The 21,475-nt window shown below is 41.9% G+C and overlaps 1 protein-coding gene across 2 annotated transcripts in view; it reads left to right on the forward strand.

The window, feature by feature from the left end:
- Positions 1 to 21,475, forward strand: part of GRIA1 (glutamate ionotropic receptor AMPA type subunit 1) — a 160,790-nt gene that overhangs the window by 103,614 nt on the left and 35,701 nt on the right. For both annotated transcript variants that reach the window (XM_045028034.1, XM_045028033.1), the window contains exons 8-11: positions 2,200 to 2,304; positions 4,792 to 4,902; positions 5,724 to 5,930; positions 8,236 to 8,606. In XM_045028034.1, the coding sequence (XP_044883969.1) occupies positions 2,200 to 2,304; positions 4,792 to 4,902; positions 5,724 to 5,930; positions 8,236 to 8,606 (794 nt within the window). The remainder of the gene's footprint in view (positions 1 to 2,199; positions 2,305 to 4,791; positions 4,903 to 5,723; positions 5,931 to 8,235; positions 8,607 to 21,475) is intronic.

Consider the following 21,475-nt stretch of genomic DNA (forward strand, 5'->3'; position numbering starts at 1 on the left):
AAACCCTCCAGTTGGCTTCAGTTACATGTGGGTACTTGGCACTTCTAAAGATCAGGAATTGAGAGTTTACTTTAATGATTCCTGAGGCTTGGATGTTCTCACTGCTAGGTGGAGTGGAAAAACATGTCTGTAGTCCCTTCACAGAGACCCATTCTAACTAATTAAAGGACAGACTGTTTGTGTTTTGAAGAGAATTTGGATCAGAAAGGAAATATGGGCATGGGAATTGATTGAAAAGCCAGAGGGTATTCTCAGGGCTCCCACAGAGATGATAAAGACAACTCTTCCCACCCTATCACACGGGGAAATGAGAGCGTTACCATTTCATTTATAAACATAAAAGGAATTGGTGTAGTAGATGACTACTCAGCATGGAAAAATGAGAAGTACGGTTGCATCATTTAGCCTGCATTTTGAAGCCATCGAGGTCCTGTTTCAAAATGTCCCAGAGAGAATAAATATTAAAAGGGGTCATCCACAGGTCAGGCCCAGAGACTGCAAGGGGGGAAAAATGCTACTCTGAATTTCTAATGCTGCTGTCTTTTAAGCTACCTCAGTCTCCCTCCCCTCCCCCCAAGAGATAAATATGTTGTGCCTTGTGGAAAGAAAAACCTTTGTTTCTCCAAATACCACTGGGCACATCCATTCCTCTGAAAAAGTTTTAGAAAACGTTGGTGGATGTTTGTGCCAAGTCCCATGGCAATGGTTAGAAAACAGGCATAGCACAGGAGCAGGTTGTTTCCTTCACAATTACAACATTTACTGCTTTTTGTGTGTGTGCATCTTCTCAAAGCACCATTATAAAGGTGGTAAGTGCTATCACCATTTTACAGACAGGAACACTGAGGCACAGAGGGGAGAAGTGATTTGCCTAGGGCTAGTGATAAAGCTGAGGACAGAACGCAAACTCTTCTGACTTGCAGTCCAGTGGTCTATTGTTCTGTGTTCCTGACACAAAGCTCTACTGACATTCCCTAATTCTGAGGTTCATGGCCCCTGCCATTCCAGTCACTGGGCCCTGCATCTTAATCCTCCTGATCTGAAAAGCCCCTGCTATCCCAGTCTTGAGACCCACACAATATTTTATCATTTTCCTGTATGTATTCATTCGAGAGCTCAGTGATTGTCATAGTTGTTCTTGGAGCATTTAGTGCACTGGATGAGGTACACCACGCGGTGTGATTGGCCTGAGTAGGATCCATGGATTTTGAAAGGTGTGTTGTGGAGGGTGTTGATCATTTCAGCAGTGGAGATACCTCAGTAGGTTTTGCATCTGTAGCTCTGGCAGGGTCTGGTGCTACTTTAAGTTGGTGTGTCCTGGTCTGTGGGGAGCTTGCTTCTGATGATGAGCTTGGAGAAAGGCCAGGAGTGAGGGTTCATTACTCTGATAGACTGTAAAAATCACGGACTGAACAGAGACACTGGATTTATGGCTTATTACAACAATCTGTAATCCACTAACTCCCTCTTTTGGTCCTATGACTGCAGAAGTGTTAACAGTCCACTCTACTTTGAATGGTCCCTTAGATTAGAATATGTGCTAATTACTTATGCTAAAGAATCTGTTCCACCTTGCATTTAGCTGTGATGCTCAGACTATCTTTCCCAGAACTGAAGAAGAGCTTTGTGTGGCTCGAAAGCTTGTCTTTCTCACCAACTTGATCCAGTGAAAGATATTACCTCATCCACCTTGTCTCTCTAGCAAGTTCAGAGTTTTCCCTTAGTGTTGGGTCCCAAGTAAGTAAGTGAAAACAGCAGAGTAATAGACACACACTGTTCACATTGACAGAACAAGGAGTAATGGTCTCAAGTTGCAGAGGGGGAGGTTTAGGTTGGACATTAGGAAAAACTTTTTCACTAGTAGGGTGGTGAAGAACTGGAATGGGTTACCTAGGGAGGTGGTGGAATCTCCTTCCTTAGAGGTTTTTAAGGTCAGGCTTGACAAAGCCCTGGCTGGGATGATTTAGTTGGGTTTGGTCCTGCTTTGAGCAGGGGGTTGGACTAGATGACCTCCTGAGGTCCCTTCCAACCCTGAGATTCTATGATTCTATGAATGAAACTACAGTTGGCACAACTGCATTGTCTCCAGACCTGGCAGGTAACACTCTGCTGATTCCCATCTGCTGTGACTGCTGGTAGTGAACCACAGAATGAGAAGCTGATCAAGTTGCTCTCCTCATTGATATTTATTCTTTTAAGGTGCGCTTTGAAGGATTAACCGGCAATGTTCAGTTTAACGAGAAAGGACGTCGGACCAACTACACCCTCCACGTGATCGAAGTGAAACACGATGGGATCAGGAAGGTAAAGCAGAGGATGGGTTCTGTTCCTGTTTAACAGCTGTGGGCAAGGTGTCTGGCACAGGATGGTCTTGTCTCTTGGAGGCCATTTCTCCTCATGAGTCTTAAGAGGGTGAATTCATGAGTAGAGTAGCTATGAGTGGTAACTCCATCGCTCAGTATGAGTGAAGAAAAACACGAGAAACCGTGTTGTATTACTTACATGCAAAATACGGAGGAGATTTTTAACAATGCTCAGCATTTGGCCTAACACCACTCCCGTTGAAGTCAGTGAGAGTTTTACACCACTAACGTCCTTGGGAGCCGATTTAAGTCAGTGCAGAGTGTTTTTGGAAATCCCACACAATTGCCAGAATTTTCAGTCGGGTTCACAATCAGGGCCAGATTTTCAGAGGGGTTCCGCTTCCAGTTAAGCACCAAAATAAGTAGCCAGATTTTCAAAAGAGCCCGGCACATGGTGTGTTCACTCAGTGCGGAATACTTTTGAAAATCAGGCTCCGTGTGTTTATCTTCCTCTTCCATATAGAAAACTTTCAAACAGAGAGAGAATTTTTTTCCTTCTGTCCTTTGGAATTTAAACTGCTTGAGAAGACAGGTTTGGAGAATGAAGAATGCTGGAACTATTCAGGGAACAGAATCAGGGCTTTGGACTGTGCTCCGGCTCCGCTCCAGCTCCAGGCAAAAACCTGCAGCTCCACTGCTCCGGAGCTGCTCCGCGCTCCAGCTCCAGGCTACACTCCAAAGCCCTGAACAGAATCAATATTATTAAACCTTAAATAATGTGAGATTTATGTCACCAACTGAAAAACAATACATGTGTGTTTAATTAGGGGGGAAATAGCATATGGTTTATAGATTCCCAAGCCAGAAGAGACAACTACGATCGTCTAATTTGATCTCATCATCTAGTTCTCACAGCTGGACATACATTTCATTTCAACAGAAGCAATATCGCACAATATTATATTGACCCTGCTGGTTTCAGATGTGAAGTCAGAGCCCATCAAAAAAGGGCCCGTAGAACTGCACTTCCTAACATGTTTTATTCATTTTGGGAAGTACTTCCTACTGGTTTTGTTTTGTTTTTTTATTCTGGTAACAATTGGTTCACTCCGGCCCCCTGGAGGCCTACATGAGGAAAACCCTCTTCACTAGTCAGAGATTTTTTTTTCCTTCACTGTGGCCATATGAATTGAATTAGTAGATATGAATTTTGTGTCTGTACAGTAGGGTCCTGAGCCATGGTTGGGACTCCTAGGCACCACCACAATACAAATAAATAAATAACCAGTATATGAGCGTAAGATACAGAGGACTTGATCCTGCCCCATATAAGTGTCTGAGAGTTTTGCTGTTACCTTCAATGTGAGGTCAAGACAGGTCCCAGAGAAGTACTAGACACAGTTTTATACTGTATATTCACTGCAAAAAATCAAGCCCTCACTTGCAAGTCCCGTGCCCTTCACTTCCAACACATGAGTTGTATATGGGATCAATCAGGTGAGAAATGCCAAGTAAATATGTGTTTTCTCCATTTGTGCTGCCCTAGAGCAGTGTGTGGAAGCTCTTTCCTCACACACTTTCCATTTTTCTGTGCAGTAAAGAGAGAAGAAGCCTCTCTAGGTTCTATCTCTTGCATTGCCGTGAGCTCTAATCTGCCCTCCACAGGTTTTTGGTCTTGCCCTGTATTAATACTCTTTCCCACATCGTGTGGTAAGAAATCCCTTTCACATCAGCAGAGCTTATGCAACTTCATCCAAACATGATACGATGGAAAACCTCTTAAAAAATCAAGCCTTCAAATAAGATCACCTCAAGAATGATCTTTCTATTGATACTCTCCAGCTCTCTGCTTTGCCTGTGAGCAGTGATAGCGTGGACTGTATCCCTGATTATTAATAAACACAGAGTAACACCAAGAATTCTGCCCCTTACAGCTTTTTAGGTACATGTGCAACTCTAAACTTTTTGCAGTGGGGCAGGTCCTTTCTTCTCTTTCTAACAAGTCTCCTGGTTTTTTTCCCCATCTTGTCCTGGTTCTGCAAGGCATCCTAGAATTTAATTTTACACTTGTGCAAGAGCTGAGGTGTGACACAAGACTTGTATCAGCCTAGAGAAACCATCATACATTAACAGTGGTCACCATTAAAAACTTATTTACCAGCAGTCAGCATACGGTGACGTGAGATTCTTTTGTTATTTATTCCCCTAAGTATTGGGGGAAATTGTGGTACTTCCATTATTATCGTGTGGTTATTGCTTACCCCTGTACATTATGCACAGTATGTGTCATGATTTTTCTGGGGTTTCAAGGCCAGGACGGGGAAAGAGGTCAGGAGTGTGGGAGCAGTAGAGGTCTGGTTGGTGATGAACACCCTGAGACAGCTAAAGCTTGCAGGGCAATTATATTGGTATATTGTTCTCCTCTTGGCTTGTCCTAGGAACAGGCTTGTAGGACTGCAGAGTTTCATGGTCTTTCTGTCGTTAACAGATTGGTTATTGGAACGAAGATGATAAGTTTCTTCCCACAGCCACAGATTCCCAAGGTGACAATGAATCCGTGACTCTACAGAATCGGACTTACATAGTTACAACTATTCTAGTAAGTTCTCTGGCATGTCTAATCCACAGGTCTCCCTCGCTCCTTTCTCTTCTGCCCACACTCCTTGTTGTGCTGTGTACCCTTTCCCTGTAATACATGTTGCATATAATCACAACTTCCAGTGGTGGCCCATAAAAACTTGTCATTGCCTTATAATCAAACAAGTACTTAAGATGTCTCCCCTCTTAACACAGAACTACAAGGAAGTATGGCAGGCAGTGAGCAGGGACATCAACACAGGGAAAGTAGGTACATTGTAGCAATGGTTTATATTGTGCACCCACAGAGCAGGTGCTGTAATTTTAGGAAGGAGACACTGTATTCCTCATACATAACAAAGAGGTTGAATCCCTGCTTTAAGAGCAAAACTCAGCTCAGCCAGTATTATGGAGCAGCAATAGGCGCCTCCATAATGTTTGACATGATGCACCAATGTGCATGCCTATCTCACAGAGACTGGCTGATGAAGGCTCGCTCAGTTGTTTGTGAAATGCTAAGGGATCCTCAGGTAGAAGGTATGATTTCCCTTTTGGAATCTCTGCCAAAGATTGTTGAAGAATTCCTATCAGTTTTCCTTGTTGGTTAGGTCCACCCCAGCTACCAAATTCTGCACAATAGAAACCTCAAACAGGCAACTTACTAGCCCAAACTTTTGTGGAACAGGCTGTGCAGAACCACTTTGTAAATGATTCCATCATTAGCGTTTTGAAAGAGCATTGGGAATCATATCTAGCATCCCTTCCTGAGAGCAGGACACAAGTTGAACATCTCTGAGGGCAAAAGGGGAAGCATGGCTCACTAATTTGTCCTCTCTCTGCCAGGAAGATCCATATGTGATGCTCAAGAAGAATGCCAACCAGTTTGAAGGCAATGAGAGGTATGAAGGCTACTGCGTGGAGCTTGCTGCCGAGATCGCTAAGCATGTTGGCTACCAATACAGGTTGGAGATAGTGAGCGATGGGAAGTACGGAGCCCGGGACCCTGACAATAAAGCATGGAATGGCATGGTGGGAGAGCTGGTTTATGGAGTAAGTTTCCAACCTTCATAATTACAGGAATTGATTATGAGTGGACCTCAAAAAGTGTAGCTACCAGGCCCAAAGGCACAGTGTCAAATTCTTCAAGATTTGGTTGGGAAAGATTTCTGATACTTCCAGCCTCCAGGTGAGCCGGGAACAGCTTCACTTAGGACAAAAACAGGACAGGGAGGAGTTTTGACTCTCACTCATCTCAGGTATTTCCTGCCCTCAGCAGCCAAAGTCCTTTCAAGAACTAGATAGATAATGGGCCTTATTACTGCACCTCAATAAGGCATCCAAATTTTGAGTTTGTGCATCAGCACCTTTGTGTACCCCCTAGTGCACCTAAGCACTGAACTATGCACCCAAATGCAGGAGATGGTGGTCCTATTAAGGTACCAATGGTACCCTTTCCATCTCTCTCTCTTTATTGAGTTCCCTTTCATGTTTTGAATGTTTCCATCTTTATGTGTTGCTTAGATTTTTAATAGAAGCAGCAAAGAATCCTTTGGCACCTTATAGACTAACAGACGTTTTGTAGCATGAGCTTTCGTGGGTGAATACCCACTTCTTCGGATGCAAGAAGTGGGTATTCACCCACGAAAGCTCATGCTACAAAACGTCTGTTAGTCTATAAGGTGCCAAAGGATTCTTTGCTGCTTCTACAGAACCAGACTAACACGGCTACCCCTCTGATACTAGATTTTTAATGCTACCCCAGCTACATCTCTATTATTTCTTGTTCATTTTGATGGAACAATATGACCCTTTCATCATGTCACCATTGCCTTGTTGCTGTTAGATGTCTATTAGTGCAGTCAGTTTCCATGGAATTAGAGTATCATTTTTAAGGTCGAGCCCACAGCAACCAGTGTGACCTTTCCCATCCTACAAGATACATTTTAATGAACTAGCATCTGGAGCATAATATAATCAACTTTTTCCAGGAGGTAAACGTACAATTATGCAGAGAGTTTCTCCCATTGCAGAGTCCTCAGAGGTAGATAACCCAGCCATCCTACCCCAAAACCAACACCCAGGGCACACCCATTTTGTCAACTTTTTTCTGATAGAGCTGTGAAGGAGTAGCACAGGGGTAGGCAACCTATGGCACAGGTGCCAAAGGCGGCACACGAGCTGATTTTCAGTGACACTCACACTGCCCGGGTCCTGGCCACCAGTTCGGGGAGCTCTGCATTTTAATTTAATTTTAAATGAAGCTTCTTAAATATTTTAAAAGCCTTATTTACTTTACATACAACAATAGTTTAATTATATATTATAGACTTATAGAAAGAGACCTTCTAAAAACATTAAAATGTATGACTGGCATGTGAAACCTTAAATTAGAGTGAATAAATGAAGATTCGGCACAGCACTCCTGAAAGGTTGCCGACCCCTGGAGTAGCATCTAGAAATGGTTGGGTTTGAAATCTCAGCCTGTTGCTTAGTCAGACTCTTAACACCAAAATGGGCTCTCTTAGAATCTCCTTCTTGCTGTTAGTATTTCTATCCTTATCATGCATCATATCACTTATATTTATATCTGGTTGCTGGATGGCTTGATCACTACTCACTACAGCTGGTTGGGAGTTTTCCATTGTAATGATTTTCTGACACAGAAAATGCAGTTTCTGCAAAAGTAACATTTTCCATGGGACAGTCTCAATTTTGCCTTTGGGAAAATTGAAATGAAAGTCAATAGAAATTAGGCACTTTTGTACATCTGACTAGGTGCATCTGTAGGCACCTAAATACCTTTCTAAATCTAGCCCTATATGAATTAGGAGCCTTTATCCGATCTTCAAAAGTGGCTTTGGCTTTTTTGAAAATATTTCCCTTCATCTATATGAGTCATGCAATAGAAAAGCATCTCCAGCTGAAAATAAACATCCTGGCATCATCCAGTCAGTAGACGTTCTTCCTGTCTCTTCTGCTGTGTGTGTGTGATAAGACTCTGTTACTTTGTCATTTCTTAATTGTGCAACATGATAGTGAAATGAGATGTCACTAGCCTTGAATTGTGACATCAATGGATGAATCAGACAAGAGGACCTGACTGTCTGGGAAAGGAAAGATGTCTGATTTTTAAACCTACTTGCAATCAGTAATAATAGGAAAGGAAATAACATGCTGGTGTGATTTTTTTTAAGCATTTCTCTAGTAGTTCATTTCTCCTGATTAAATCTTCCTATGAAATCAGAGAGTGGATTGAGAGTGTACAGTAGAAGGAAGGCGAAAGAGAAGGCTGGTGATGGAGTATGTTGGTACATGTAATCTACAAACTGTATCTGGTCTTTCTCTCTCCTTTCAGAGAGCTGATGTGGCTGTTGCACCATTAACAATCACCCTCGTCCGAGAAGAAGTCATAGACTTTTCCAAGCCGTTTATGAGCCTGGGCATATCCATCATGATAAAAAAACCTCAAAAATCCAAGCCAGGCGTCTTTTCCTTTCTGGATCCCTTGGCTTATGAGATTTGGATGTGCATTGTTTTTGCCTACATTGGAGTAAGCGTTGTCCTGTTCTTGGTCAGCCGCTTCAGCCCTTATGAATGGCATACTGAGGAGTTCGAGGAAGGGCGCGACCAGCCGCCCAGTGACCAGACTAATGAATTTGGGATATTTAACAGTCTTTGGTTCTCCCTGGGAGCCTTTATGCAGCAAGGATGTGATATTTCACCAAGGTTGGTTACCTTTCACACACAAACAATCTTCTAATTCATGCATTTTCAGTCCTTTTGGATGCTACGAACCCATATATCCCTTTTCGACCCTCTTTCTGTTTTTCTCATTCAGTTTAATTTCTGAACTACACATATATTTAGAAATGGGCCAAAATAGGGATCATTTACCCAACACTATAAACACTGGAGCTCAGATAAAATGCGGCTTTTAAGACGTACCACCCTAGTTTTAGGTTTGGTTTTGAAAAACAAAATTCCAAACAACAAGCTTCTGCCAAACTACCTGCCCCACCCAGCCAGTTTTGCTTATCTTTCATTTTGTTGTCAATGTCATTTCTCTTTGAACAAAAGAGTCATCCTGGCTTTGCAGGGAAGCTTTGAAAACCCAGTAAAACAATGGAAGAAAGTTTTATTTTATTGATGATTTGATGTTCCCAATGAATGCTTAGGCACATCTTGCCAAAGACTGTAAAATACATTGAATTGCAGTCAATGGCACTGGCCCCTTGGAGAGATGCTGCGTTTTCACTACGTGCTCCCATTTTATAGTCAAGGGTTCAAGTGTATGTAAGGAAAGGAGGAGTTGCAAAGCACCAGAGGGCTAGATGCTTCCTTAGCACTGCATCTAAATAAAAGGCTGGCACGATATGGTAAGTTGGCTGCAAAGCTGGGGAAAATACCAGAAAAAAATTGTGACATGGGGAAACCATGTAGCAAAAGCTCTCATGAAAAAAGAATGTGCAAAGTAGTCACTGAATTAGAAGATCCAGTCATCATCTTTACAAATTCTGCATTTATTTTTTGTCAGTAAGTTTCCTCGGACCATCCAAAAAGCCTGCCTTCCTTTTATGGAAGTAACATTCCTGCAATTGCACTGGTAACCAGTGATTTTTGGTTTTTATTTATTTTTCCTTTCTAGCAATAGGGTTAATAATACAAACTCTCTCCAGTCTGGCATTTCATGCAAAAAAATACTTTTCACTTGGATCTAACAAGTACTCTTTGTTTACAAAAATTGTACATCAAGTAAATAATGTTTCTCAAGCGAGAAGTATTTGATGCAGTGGTAGATGTACACTCCTCACATAATGAAGAGAAAACTGAATATTAGAGGAGTCCTTGTGGCACCTTAGAGACTAACAAATTTATTTGGGCATAAGCTTTCGTGGGCTAAAACCCACTTCATCAGATGCATGGAGTGGAAAATACAGTAAGCAGTGTGTATATGAAAAGATGGGAGTTGCCTTACCAAGTGCGGGGGGTCAGTGCTAACGAGCCAATACAATTAAGGTGGAAGTGGGCTATTCTCAACAGTTGACAAGAAGGGATGGAAATCACTTTTGTAGTGCTAATGAGGCCAATGTAATCAAGGTGGCCCATTTCAAACAGTAGACAAGAAGGTGTGAGAATCAGCAGGAGGGAATTAGTTTTTTTAGTGACCCATCCACTTCCAGCCTTTATTTGGGCCTAATTTGATAGTGTCCAGTTTTCAAATTAATTCCAGTTCTGCAGTTTCTCACTGGAGTCTGTTTTTCTAGGTTTTTTTGTTGAAGAATTGCCACTTTTAAGTCTGTTATTGAGTGTCCAGGGAGAGTAAAGTGTTCTCCTACTGGTTTTTTAATGTTATAATTCTTGATGTCAGAATTTGGATACAAGATTTGGACACAAATCTGACATCAAGAATTATCAAGTATCAGAGGGGTAGCCGTGTTAGTCTGGATCTGTAAAAGCAGCAGAGTCCTGTGGCACCTTATAGACTAACAGACATATTGGAACATGAGCTTTCGTGGGTGAATACCCACTTCGTCGGATGCCACAGGACTCTCTGCATCAAGAATTATAACATTCAAAAACCAGTAAGAGAACACTTCACTCTCCCTGGACACTTAATAACAGACTTAAAAGTGGCAATTCTTCACCAAAAAACCTTCAAAAACAGACTCTAATGAGAAACTGCAGAACTTGAATTAATTTGAAAACTGGACACCATCAAATAAAGACTGGGAGTGGATGGGTCACTACAAAAACTAATTCCCTCCTGCTGATTCTCACACCTTGTCAACTGTTTGAAATGGGCCACCTTGATTACATTGGCCTTATTAGCACTACAAAAGTGATTTCCACCCCTTCTTGTCAACTGTTGAGAATAGCCCACTTCCACCTTAATTGAATTGGCTCGTTAGCACTGACCCCCCCTTGGTAAGGCAACTCCCATCTTTTCATATGCTGTGCATTTATACCTCCCTGCTGTATGTTCCACTCCATGCATCTGATGAAGTGGGTTTTAGCCCACGAAAGCTTATGCCCAAATAAATTTGTTGGTCTCTAAGGTGCCACAAGGATTCCTCGTTGTTTTTGCTGATACTGACTAGCACCGATACCACTCTGAAACCTGTATATTAGAGTTGGTAATAGGTAAATAGGTCAGATATTTTTTAACAACTTTTTTTTTTGGCTGAAAAATACCGATTCATCGGAACTGAAACTTCACAGGAAAGGGTTGATTTTTGATGAATTTCCCTACTCGACAAAATGATGAAACTAAAATTCTGAAATTGTCAAAATCCCAATCAAGGCAAAAACCCAAAAAGGTTGAAAAAAAATGAGAGACATGATGAAAACTAAATGTTTTTAAATGATCAGAATGTTTTTGTTTCAATTGACCCACACAAAAAAATTTTAAATTAGTCACTTTGTGAAAGTTTTGGTGATTCTGACCTTTTGTCCCAATTGGGAATGGGGGAAAAAATTGAAATCTTTTTTTTTCAGGGTGGGGAACTATTTTGGAAACTATTTCCTGCCCAGTTCTGCTGGAGATGAATCAAAAGCATGAGTTTAGATCTGGATTTGGACAGATCCAGTGTCAGGGTTGGTGTGTGTGTGTGTGTGGCGGGGTGAGCAGTGTTTTAAATCTATGGGCTCGGCATGGCTGTTATAGAGATAGAAACAAGATGTGGCTTGAGGGTGTGGATCCAGACTTCACAGAAGTTCACTAGTGTTCCAGTCCTGTGTTTTGGTTTGATCCACCATTTAGAATAAGACCCTTTCCAAGCTTAATATTGGCTCTTAAAGCAGAGTTGCAGAAAAATTATTCTATAGACTGGCTTCTTTGCTTTCTCTATTTATGTTCCCTAGTGACTTAAAGATCAAATCTACTCTAGTAACGAATCAAAGAACGCCTTTTTCATCTGTTTTTTTTTTTGTCTTGTTTTTCTTTTATTCGAAGCCTCAGATAACATTCATTCTGTTTGGGGCATTGTGGGCTGTAAATGGAAGTTAATTTTACACATGCTGAGAGGACAGTGAGAGTCTGGGGGATAAAACAAGAAATGATTCCATCAGCAAATAGCAATAACACTAAACAACAACAGCAAAAGCTCTTGTATGATGAAAATTAAAGTGCCTGTATGCCTGGGTTCTTGACTGTTTGTTGCCTGTTTGGCAAAATATTAATGAAATGCTTGATAGCAGAGGAAAAAAGCTTCCAAAGGTACTCTGGTAGATGTGACATTTATAGTATTAATATGTTTTAAAGGTCATCACTGATCACTGATTATCAGGCGTCTACCAGAAGTGTTTAGAAAGTTTTTCCCTGTGAACACCCGTGGGGAGGAGTTTAACCTTTAACACCATCTCTTAACTTGGCTGCATGCATTAGGACCAGATAATTATTGTTGTGGTTGCTGTTGTTGTTATTACTGGTCAGGAATTTTTGTCTCAGGAAGTTTCAACATTTTGAAATTAGTTTCCATTCAGAATTGAAACAGCAAGTTGAAATATTGAAAATTGTTTGCAGAGTGAAAAATTAGGAAACTTGTCTGATTAAAAAATACCGAAATGAAAAATATCAACATTTTTGAGTGAATTAAAATGATTCAACATTTTGAAATGGCATTTTTTCTTTTGAACTGCCATTTCAAAATGTAAAATGGTGTTTCATTTTTAAATGTTGACTCTAAATGATTGTTTTTGTTTCCATTCTCCTGATAGTAAAACTGAAAAAAATAATTGAAATTGACATTTTCCCACAGAAAATTTTGATTTTAAGACAGTTGCATTTTCTGACAGGAATATTTTAACACAAAAAATGTTGACCAATTATTTTTATTATTATAAAATCTGCTTGCTCAGATCTGTGTCCAGTTGCTTGTGGGGTATTTTTATCTTCCACATCTTTGTTGGCTACCTTAGTAACAGTAGCTTGTCCTTCAGCAGAGACCACCACAGCAAAACCCTGTGTATACCCATCCTGTCAAGTGACAGGACAAGCTATATAAGCAGTGCAGCCATAGCTCACTATTTTGAGGGGCTGTCTCATGTTTGGCGTCCAACAACCAAAATAAATGAGCATCCCCCAGTCATCTGTGAACCCAAGCGTCCTGTTCACATCCCGGTGTCAACGGGCTACCTGAACGAGGGTTTCCATTTGTCAGAGGATGCCTGCTGCTGAGGTTAGCCAGGGGAACTAGGATCAGGGTTAGACAGTTTGGTGGTGCAGGGATGTCATTCTATTGAGGATCCTGTGGAATGTCCCGGTGTGTGGTGGGGATGGGACTGAGGCCCTGTCGAGATGGGAGACGTGCTCTGGAATGCTAGTCGGCAGTATGATTGTTCAGAGGCCTCAGGGTGGGGGGAGGGTCCTTTCCAGAGTGGGGGGGGTGAAATTACTTTCTGCTGGGTGGGCAGGTATTTGGGGGTATGCATCCCTGGGGAGGATTCTGTGGGGAGTTGTTGTGGGGGAAGGAAGGAGGAGGTTTCTGTGGGGTATGGCTTGAGTGGAGAGAAGGGGAGGGGAAGTTTCTGCGGGATGTCAGACAACAGAGCAGTGGTTCCTCTGTGTTTCTCACTGTGGGGACATGGGCTCTTGGGGTGCATCAGTACATGTGGAGGGAGACATGTCTGTACTGTCGTGATGAAGGGGTAGGTTTGCTGTAGCATATCACCCCGAAATAGGCATTCTGTAAAGCGTCATTGGGTCCGTGTGCCTGGGGACGGGATACTATGGCGTGTCACTGAGAATGGGGTAATCCTGGAGTTTGGGGTGAGGGGACTTTGTGTGGAGTGCCCCTGTGCAGATGCAGGGGGGTTGTGAAAGGTTAGTGTATTTGGGATGGGGAGGAGGGTAACCAGCATCCCCTGGACTGGCTGGATATCAGCCCCTGCCACCTGACAGGGATATTTACCTTTTGTAATCCCGACAGACAGCAGGTGACTGGAAATAGGAAGTACTCGCATAGCAGCAGTCCTGGGCCTTGTATGCTTACTGTATGAGATCAAAGGAAAACCAAATATTTGCAAGAAAGTCGATAAATGAAGGCAACTGTCTTAATAGAAATACCCCAAAATAAGGAGAGGTTACAGAGATTCAGAGGCAAGTTAACATATTAAACCAATGCATCTAACATGCCCCATGCAATTGCTACTTAAGAAGGTGTGTCACTGACAAGAAGAAAGCTTTTTGGGAATTAAAAAGAGCATAGATGCTGCAATATTTTGATGCTAACAGTGCAGAGCCTAAATGCTCAGTAGATGCCTGCCCCATATAGTTTGGTGGTTGTCCCTCTGCAAGACGATTGCCCAGTGGTCTCAGTGCAGGAATTACTGAGTGAAATTATATGCTCTGGGTTAGGCAGGAGGAAAAAGTAGATCATATTTGTCCTAGCTGCCCTTAGATTCTATGCTTCCAAAGTACTGATTGAAGCACACCAGAACTATGCTCAGATTGAAAAAGAAAAAGAAATTGTTTTGGGTAGCGAGTGGTTTCATGAATACGCTTATGGGCAGAAATCAGTCAAGGCTGAAACAGACCATTAAACTATTGATCTGTTCATAGCACCACCTAGACTTCAGAAAATGATTGTGAAATTGCAAAAGTTCTCGTTAAATGTGAAATACAGGCCCAGTAAAGAGCTCCTCATCACAGACATCCTTTCCAGAGAGCTATTAAATATTCTGCAAGGATTTGCAGGATGAGGAGTGTGAAGTAAATATGACTCAAATCCTCGCTATTTCCAAAACACAATTTGACACGCACAGACTAGACACTCAGAATCACCCAAACTTACAACAGTTTGAGAGCTAGGCCTTGTCTACTCATGAAAATTGTGCTGCTCTAACAATACCAGTACAGTTAAAATGGTACAAACCCCTCTGGTGTGGACACAGTTGTATCAATATAAAAATGCATTATATCTGAAGGACTGCTATAATGGTGTCCACGCTACAGCTTGCGCCAATTTAAATATTGTGGTAGAAAATCACCTCCTAAGTGACACAGTTATACTGGTACAAAGATTATATGTACAGCAGGCCTGATTCGAGAGGGACAGAGAAATGAAAAGCCTGTAACAACAGAGAGAAAATTCTGCATGTGAGGGATGGGAAAGGATTCAGGCTCATGTTTCACTTTGGTCCCTCAGTTGTCCTCATTGCCTATTGCAAGTTCTGCCTTCCTTGGGGTGGGAAACCAAGGTGGATTCCTAGGTTCACAGACCCTGGTACCTAACTAGGCCCCTGTGGGTCGGGAGCCTCACTGACTCTCTCTCCATCCATGGAGGACCAGCCTGAATTTCTGAGACACCCCACAGCTTTCTTAGCAATGGAAAAAAGTAAAAGTGTAGCATTCACTGATTATTTACAAGCAAGACAAATTTAAACATATATGTCTTATGGCTAGGATCAAGCATTTGCTATAAGCCTACCAGCCAGTCCTCCTGTCTTCCGTTAACTCAGGGAGAGCATGTTTCTCTCTTTGTCATCTCTTGGGCTGCATCTTCACTGCTAAAAGAGATGTGCTTTTCTAGCAAGATAACTAATGCCTGTGATCTCGCTAGACAAAACCCAGCGCTGTACGGCTGCAAGTGTAGCCAGACCCTTAGTGTCCTCCTTCTCCTTGATCTCAGGATCCATTACCATATTCAGGGAGGTCTCTTCCTTCCCCTTCCTCTCAGGCCACATCGGGTGTGAGCCCTCAATGTGTATTCTTTTGTCTCAAACTGCTTTTTCCTGACAGCCAGGACTTCTAGCTGGGCAGACTACATGAATGGCAGCTCCATTGTTAGGGTGGTTAGACTCACTAAACCCCCATGGATTGTAATCACTGTCCTGATTACCGCATCTCTGGATGAGGGTGTGAAACTGTCTGGGAGGCAGGGTTCTTCTGAACCCCTCCTGTGCTATACAATCTTAGAAGTCGAGTGCATAAATCATATTTTAGATCCAGATCAAAATATACTATTAATGGGATATCTTGTCATGGTACAAACATGGCATAAACTTGCTAAACATAATCTGCAGCACTGAGAAATGTGAGAGCAGCGCCGGAGATGTCCTGGTCTGGTGGTTATGAAGGCTGCCACTGCAGATCTAGTGTGCATATGAACTCTGCACTGCATTCAGGGAACAGAATGTAAAAGAACCAATCCTGTGTGTCAAACTCTTATCCAAGATGAGGAGGTTCGATAGTAAATGGGGGATTTCTGGATTGTCATTGTGTATGTGTGAACGGGAATAGTGTCTGTAGTATATAACTGTACAGGGACAAAGTTATGTTAAAGGGTATGTCTGCACTGCAGCTGAGAGGTATCATTCCTAGTTCAGGTAGACAGACTTGTGCTTGGTCTGCTCAAGCTAGTGTGGATATTAGTGCACGGGCAGTGGCTCAGGCTAATCGTCCAAGCCTACCCAACTCCCTGGGTCCAAGCTCGGGCAGGGAGATTCAAACTGCCTCCCCTCCATCCCCACTCTAGTAGAGGATGGATATATTGTGGGAGCTTTCAAAGATATGGCCATGACTCAGGATCAGGCCCAAGCTTTTTTGCAGTTTGTTGCAACTCAAGCTGAAGCTGGTCTTAAATATATATATAATCGGTTGTATTTCAACTTCTGGAAATGTCACCTTCCATTTTAGAAATACATTGAATGGCATCCTAATTACCTGCACCTGGGAGAGTTAATTACTCTCAGCAAGATGAATATTTGGGCCGGGGGTGGTGGGAGGTGGCAGCACTCACGAAGCTCTAGGAGCTGATGGCCACACTTACCTCTGAAATGCACTTAGCGAAGGAAGTTAGGTGACTCACCATAGAAACATCTCAACAAACAGTTTGAGCAACATGAAGTTAAGCAACTGCACTTTGGTTCTTGTACATATTCCATGGCAACCGAGAGGCTGCAATCAGTGAACAATGGGAAACTTCAGAAAATGCTCTTCCCTGCTTTCTTATCTTCCCTTTGGAGAAGTGATGAGGGGAACAGAAGGTTCATGAGAAAGGAATATTTAAATGATAAAATACCCTTGGAAGAATAATAGTGAATTTCAATTGTACAGAACAAATGATAATCCATTGGATTTCCATGTAGTCCCTTCAATCCAAGGATTTCCAAATGCTTTATAAATATTGAATGCCAGCTTTATCCATTCATTTGTCAGCATCTCACGCAAGCACTTGTTATGCCTTCTTCTATGCAAGCACCTTCCTCAACTCATCCACAAGCTCAGTACCTTCTTGGTATTCACGTTCCCTTCTCTTGAGGAAACTTGCTGATTATTTGTAACCTGCGGATTGTCTGCATATCTGATTCAAAAAGGGAATCCACATACACGGACACTTTGCCAGTGTGTTACGTTATGAATACATTTCACAGCCCTTTTTAGTTATTAGGCCACTGGAGGAGAATAGTCTACTACTACTACCACCAGAGAGCAGAGCTACTCCTTTAGCTCAAGTGAAAGGAAGTGGCAATGCTATTTAATATATAGGTTGGCTTGACAGCATTTTATTGTTTATTTTTAAGCATTTTTAAAGATTTAAATTTTCATAGTTGCACAAAATTATGGGGTGGGGTCAGATAAATATTTAATGATGAATCTGACAAAGTGGATATTCACCCACAAAAGCTCATGCTCCAATACTTCTGTTAGTCTATAAGGTGCCACAGGACTCTTACTGATTTTACAGATCCAGACTAACACGGCTACCCCTCTGATACTTAATGACAGTAGACATTGAAATCCAAAAAGTTATAGCTTTATAAACTGTTAAACACAGATCATCAACATCACAGGTCAAAATACACAGCGTAAATATACTTAAATCAACACATCATAACCTGTTGTAGTAGTTATTTGCTAGTCCACCTGCAACCACCCTAATTCAAAAGTCTAGATCACTGGATTTTTGACTCTAAGAAGTTCTCAAGTAGCATTTTTCCTACTTAGCCTATCTATACATTTTGATTCTTATTGCTGGAAATATTTTTTCATCAGTTTGTGCATGTACAGTGTAATCAACATAATGGCCATTCACCAATAAAAATAAAAACCTTCCAAGCCTATATATATAGGACACTTCACTGGGAGTCAGGAGAGCTGGCTTTAGTTCACAGCACTGTCACTCAGTTGTTATGTCGTTCTGGACAATTCATATCACTGATCTGTTACCCCTTCCACCCTTTCTCTGTCCTGTGTATGTAGACTGTGAGCTCTTTAGGTCAGGAACTGTCTCTTAGCATGTAGTTTGTATTGTGTCTAGCCCAGCGGACCCTCCCAATCAAGATGCTACAATAGTACAAATGTTAACTAATGATACAGAGAAATGTAGGGCCCACTTCTGTCCTCTCCTACATAAGCAAAACTATCTTTTAGAGCCAATCCAAAATTTTTCATCAGAACATTTTTTTCCCTTTTTTTTTTTTTTTTGGTGGAAAATGTTCTCGGTTTTTAAAGAAAATCTGGAAAGCAAAACCGAAATATACTTGGTAAAATGTTTGGGTTTTGGTTAAAAAATCAAAATAAAAAAATCAGGTTTTGATTTTCAGAAACTGAGTATTTTAACCAAAACCAGTTTTGTTTTGCTTTGTTTGTTTGACCAAAAATGATTTTGAAATCAAAAATTTTTTTTCTAGATTATTTGCTTGTGTTTCTTCCCCTGCAAAACTGAAAAAATTTCATGGAAATTTTCAAAACAAGTGAGAGGATTTTGGGGTTTTGGGTTTTTTTTGTTTAATTTCCCATGGAAAATACTTGGTATTTTTATCAGAGGATTTTAACAGAACATCTCTGATGTGGGCCAAGCTTGTGTTAGCCATTTTAAACTGTTTATAATGCTTTATGACTCAAAAATGTGAACTTGTAGGTTAGATTAGGCATTATTCACCTCAGTGGGAAATCCTTTGAGGATCAAAGATGTCCTTTGTTATGCTGTAATCTCAATAGTTGGTTGTGAATTAGTAACAGAGACTTTTTTATTTTGATAGCCTATTTTCCCAAACATATTCCTATCCAGTCAGGGGATGCACATGGCTAGATCTTTCTAATAACTAGTTGGAGGTGTTTTTGCCATGGAACAAGGGGTTTTGTGGAGCTCAATGACCTATGACTCCCTGAAGCGGTGTCCTTTGCAAGAGTGGCTTTTACACAGAGCTTTATGTTGCCACTCCAGAAAATTATTACATCTAAGATAAGAAGCCCTGGCTCTGTTTCACAGGCAACAGTATAGAGGAGCTTTGTTAAATAACTCCCCAGTATGCTGCACATCACTTTTATCCGTGATAACATATCATTTGTGCATTGTCTGGATACACAGCTGGCTGAGTTTTGAATTCCCTGATTCGAATGGTTCTGGATTCCAGACTTAAAAGCTAGTATCCACTGCTGCTGATTTATTCCTCCAATGGCAGGCAGAAGTTTCTGGCCAATAATAGAGAAAGAAGTTCCTTTAATTTCTGTTTTGGACAAATTATAACCATTTCATTTTCATTTTAAACTTTCTCCCAAGTGCTTGATTGGGTGACACTGCAAATACCATTCTCCCTTGTCATTACACGTACACAAATCTGTGCATGAAACCAGCGAGTATCGCAACACAATATCTTTATGTCTCAAAGCAGCATCACAAAGCAATAGGCAGGGAAAGCTGATGCTGTCATGGGTGGTGCTAAAAAGCTGGGGAGCGAACTTACTTAAATGGGGACAAGATGCCACTTTGCTCTTTATGGGAGAGTTGGAAGAGCTGATCGACTGGAGAAAGCGATTTATGCAATGCAAAGAGGATTAACCAGTTGATGAGGCTGTTTCTGGAGACAGAAAGGATTGAGAGATCTGAGGAATGAGCAGGAAGGTGCATTTAAAAGAGGTGGGTGAATTGGGCTGGTTCGCCTTTTCCTGAGATATTTTATATTCTTATGTTCAAAGACTTTTCCTCTGTAGTAGCTATGCAGGTGCCACTCCTGTGGTGTCCATAGAACTGGGGGTGAGTGTGATAATACACTGTTTTTATTCATTGGGTAGTACTGCACAATCCCCTGGTGTCTGCTTCAGTCTGCCAGACACAAGGTATGCATTCCACCCTGCACCATGGCAGTGGAAATGAGCCCACAGACGCACATTATCCAATCTGTTTCACACTTTTGTAACCTGAATAGCGATTTCCAGACACTGAGATAATTTTATGTCTGGATACATGATGTAGAAACCCAGAATAATCACATGTGCCTAGGGGAAAATATTCCCCACATTGTGATGAGCAGGTTTAGTTCCATAACAGGGCTCAATCAAGAATGCATCCCTGCAAACTCCCAGGGGTCGAATGTGGGGGGACTTGGAGGGGAAGCTTGAGACTTATTGTGTTCACTGTTTAGCTCTGAAAACCTGAGTCTAAGTCCCAAAACTGAGATGTGTGTGGAGGCCTCCTGTCTTCATCCTTTGTGAATATTTGTCTGTATAATCCAACCATCTTACTCCTGATGCCTTTTGCACAGGAGAAACCCAAAAGCAGAAATATTAATGGCACAGAGGGTCCCTGAAAAGAAGAGCCCATCCCAGGAAAGGATTGAGGGGCATAAGCCAAGTGATAGGAGCCCCCGGACTGCAGTGTTACTGGTCAGGGTGGAGGAGAATTGGGAAGGTGGAAATCATATAAGCATGTTCAGGAAATTTACCCACATGCAACCAGGGCTCCCAGAGGTAACGTTGCCTCAGGTTTTTCTAAAATGTTTGGGCACATCTGCATATATATGTATGTAAAAGTCACTGTTTGAAAGCAGCTGTCTCAGCTTTTATCACAGAATTTATTTTAAAACCTCCTCAGTACTGCGGCAGTCTCTGAGCTCTGTTTGCTGCAGACATGAAGAGGCATTTAGGGTTCCCCTCCCCTTTATTTCATGACTTGCTCTATTTAAGATAGACGTTCCAGTCAGGCAAGTGCTTCCCGAGGCTTATTGAGTTTGTTCTGGTCCAGAGCATAGACCACAAAGGTGCATGCAGGAGGTTCTGTAATCATTTGTGTAGCTATTGTGGTCTTCATTGGGAGAAACTAATTTCTTTCGCTTTCCTTGAGCTCAGTAGATGCACTGAGGCAAACCATGGTCTAACAGTGTGCCTTGTCCAGAGCGCAGAGTGGAATCTACATTAGAATCTCAGAGGAAGAGGCTGGGTGGTTGAGCAGATAAAGCTCTCAAGGGGCCGCTTTGCAGGCTCCATCTTCAGAGGCCAGCTTGGTAATTCTTGGTAATTCTCGGGAGCACCATGGTTCCTGTGATTGTGGGAGCAGGGAGTCCATAACCGGTGACTGTTCCTGGACTCATGGATGGTACCTTTCACCACATCACCGTGAAGAGGTGAACTATGTCCATAAGACAGGAGGGGTTCATCTTGTAGTGTTATAGCAGGGCGGGGAAGGGAGTGTGCGTGAGTGCATAAACAACAGACTTTTAAAGAGGTTGATCTGATTATGAAGCCCATAAGGTAATTCTGGATTATTGCCTATCCCAGGAAAGTAGTTGCTTACCCTCAGATCCAAAGGCTGAGCGGTAATCATTCAATAGCAGCAATGATCCTTTGATCCTCTGATAAAAGGCCCCGAAGAAGC

The sequence above is a fragment of the Mauremys mutica genome, chromosome 8, assembly GCF_020497125.1.
Source record: "Mauremys mutica isolate MM-2020 ecotype Southern chromosome 8, ASM2049712v1, whole genome shotgun sequence".
NCBI lineage: Eukaryota > Metazoa > Chordata > Testudines > Geoemydidae > Mauremys > Mauremys mutica.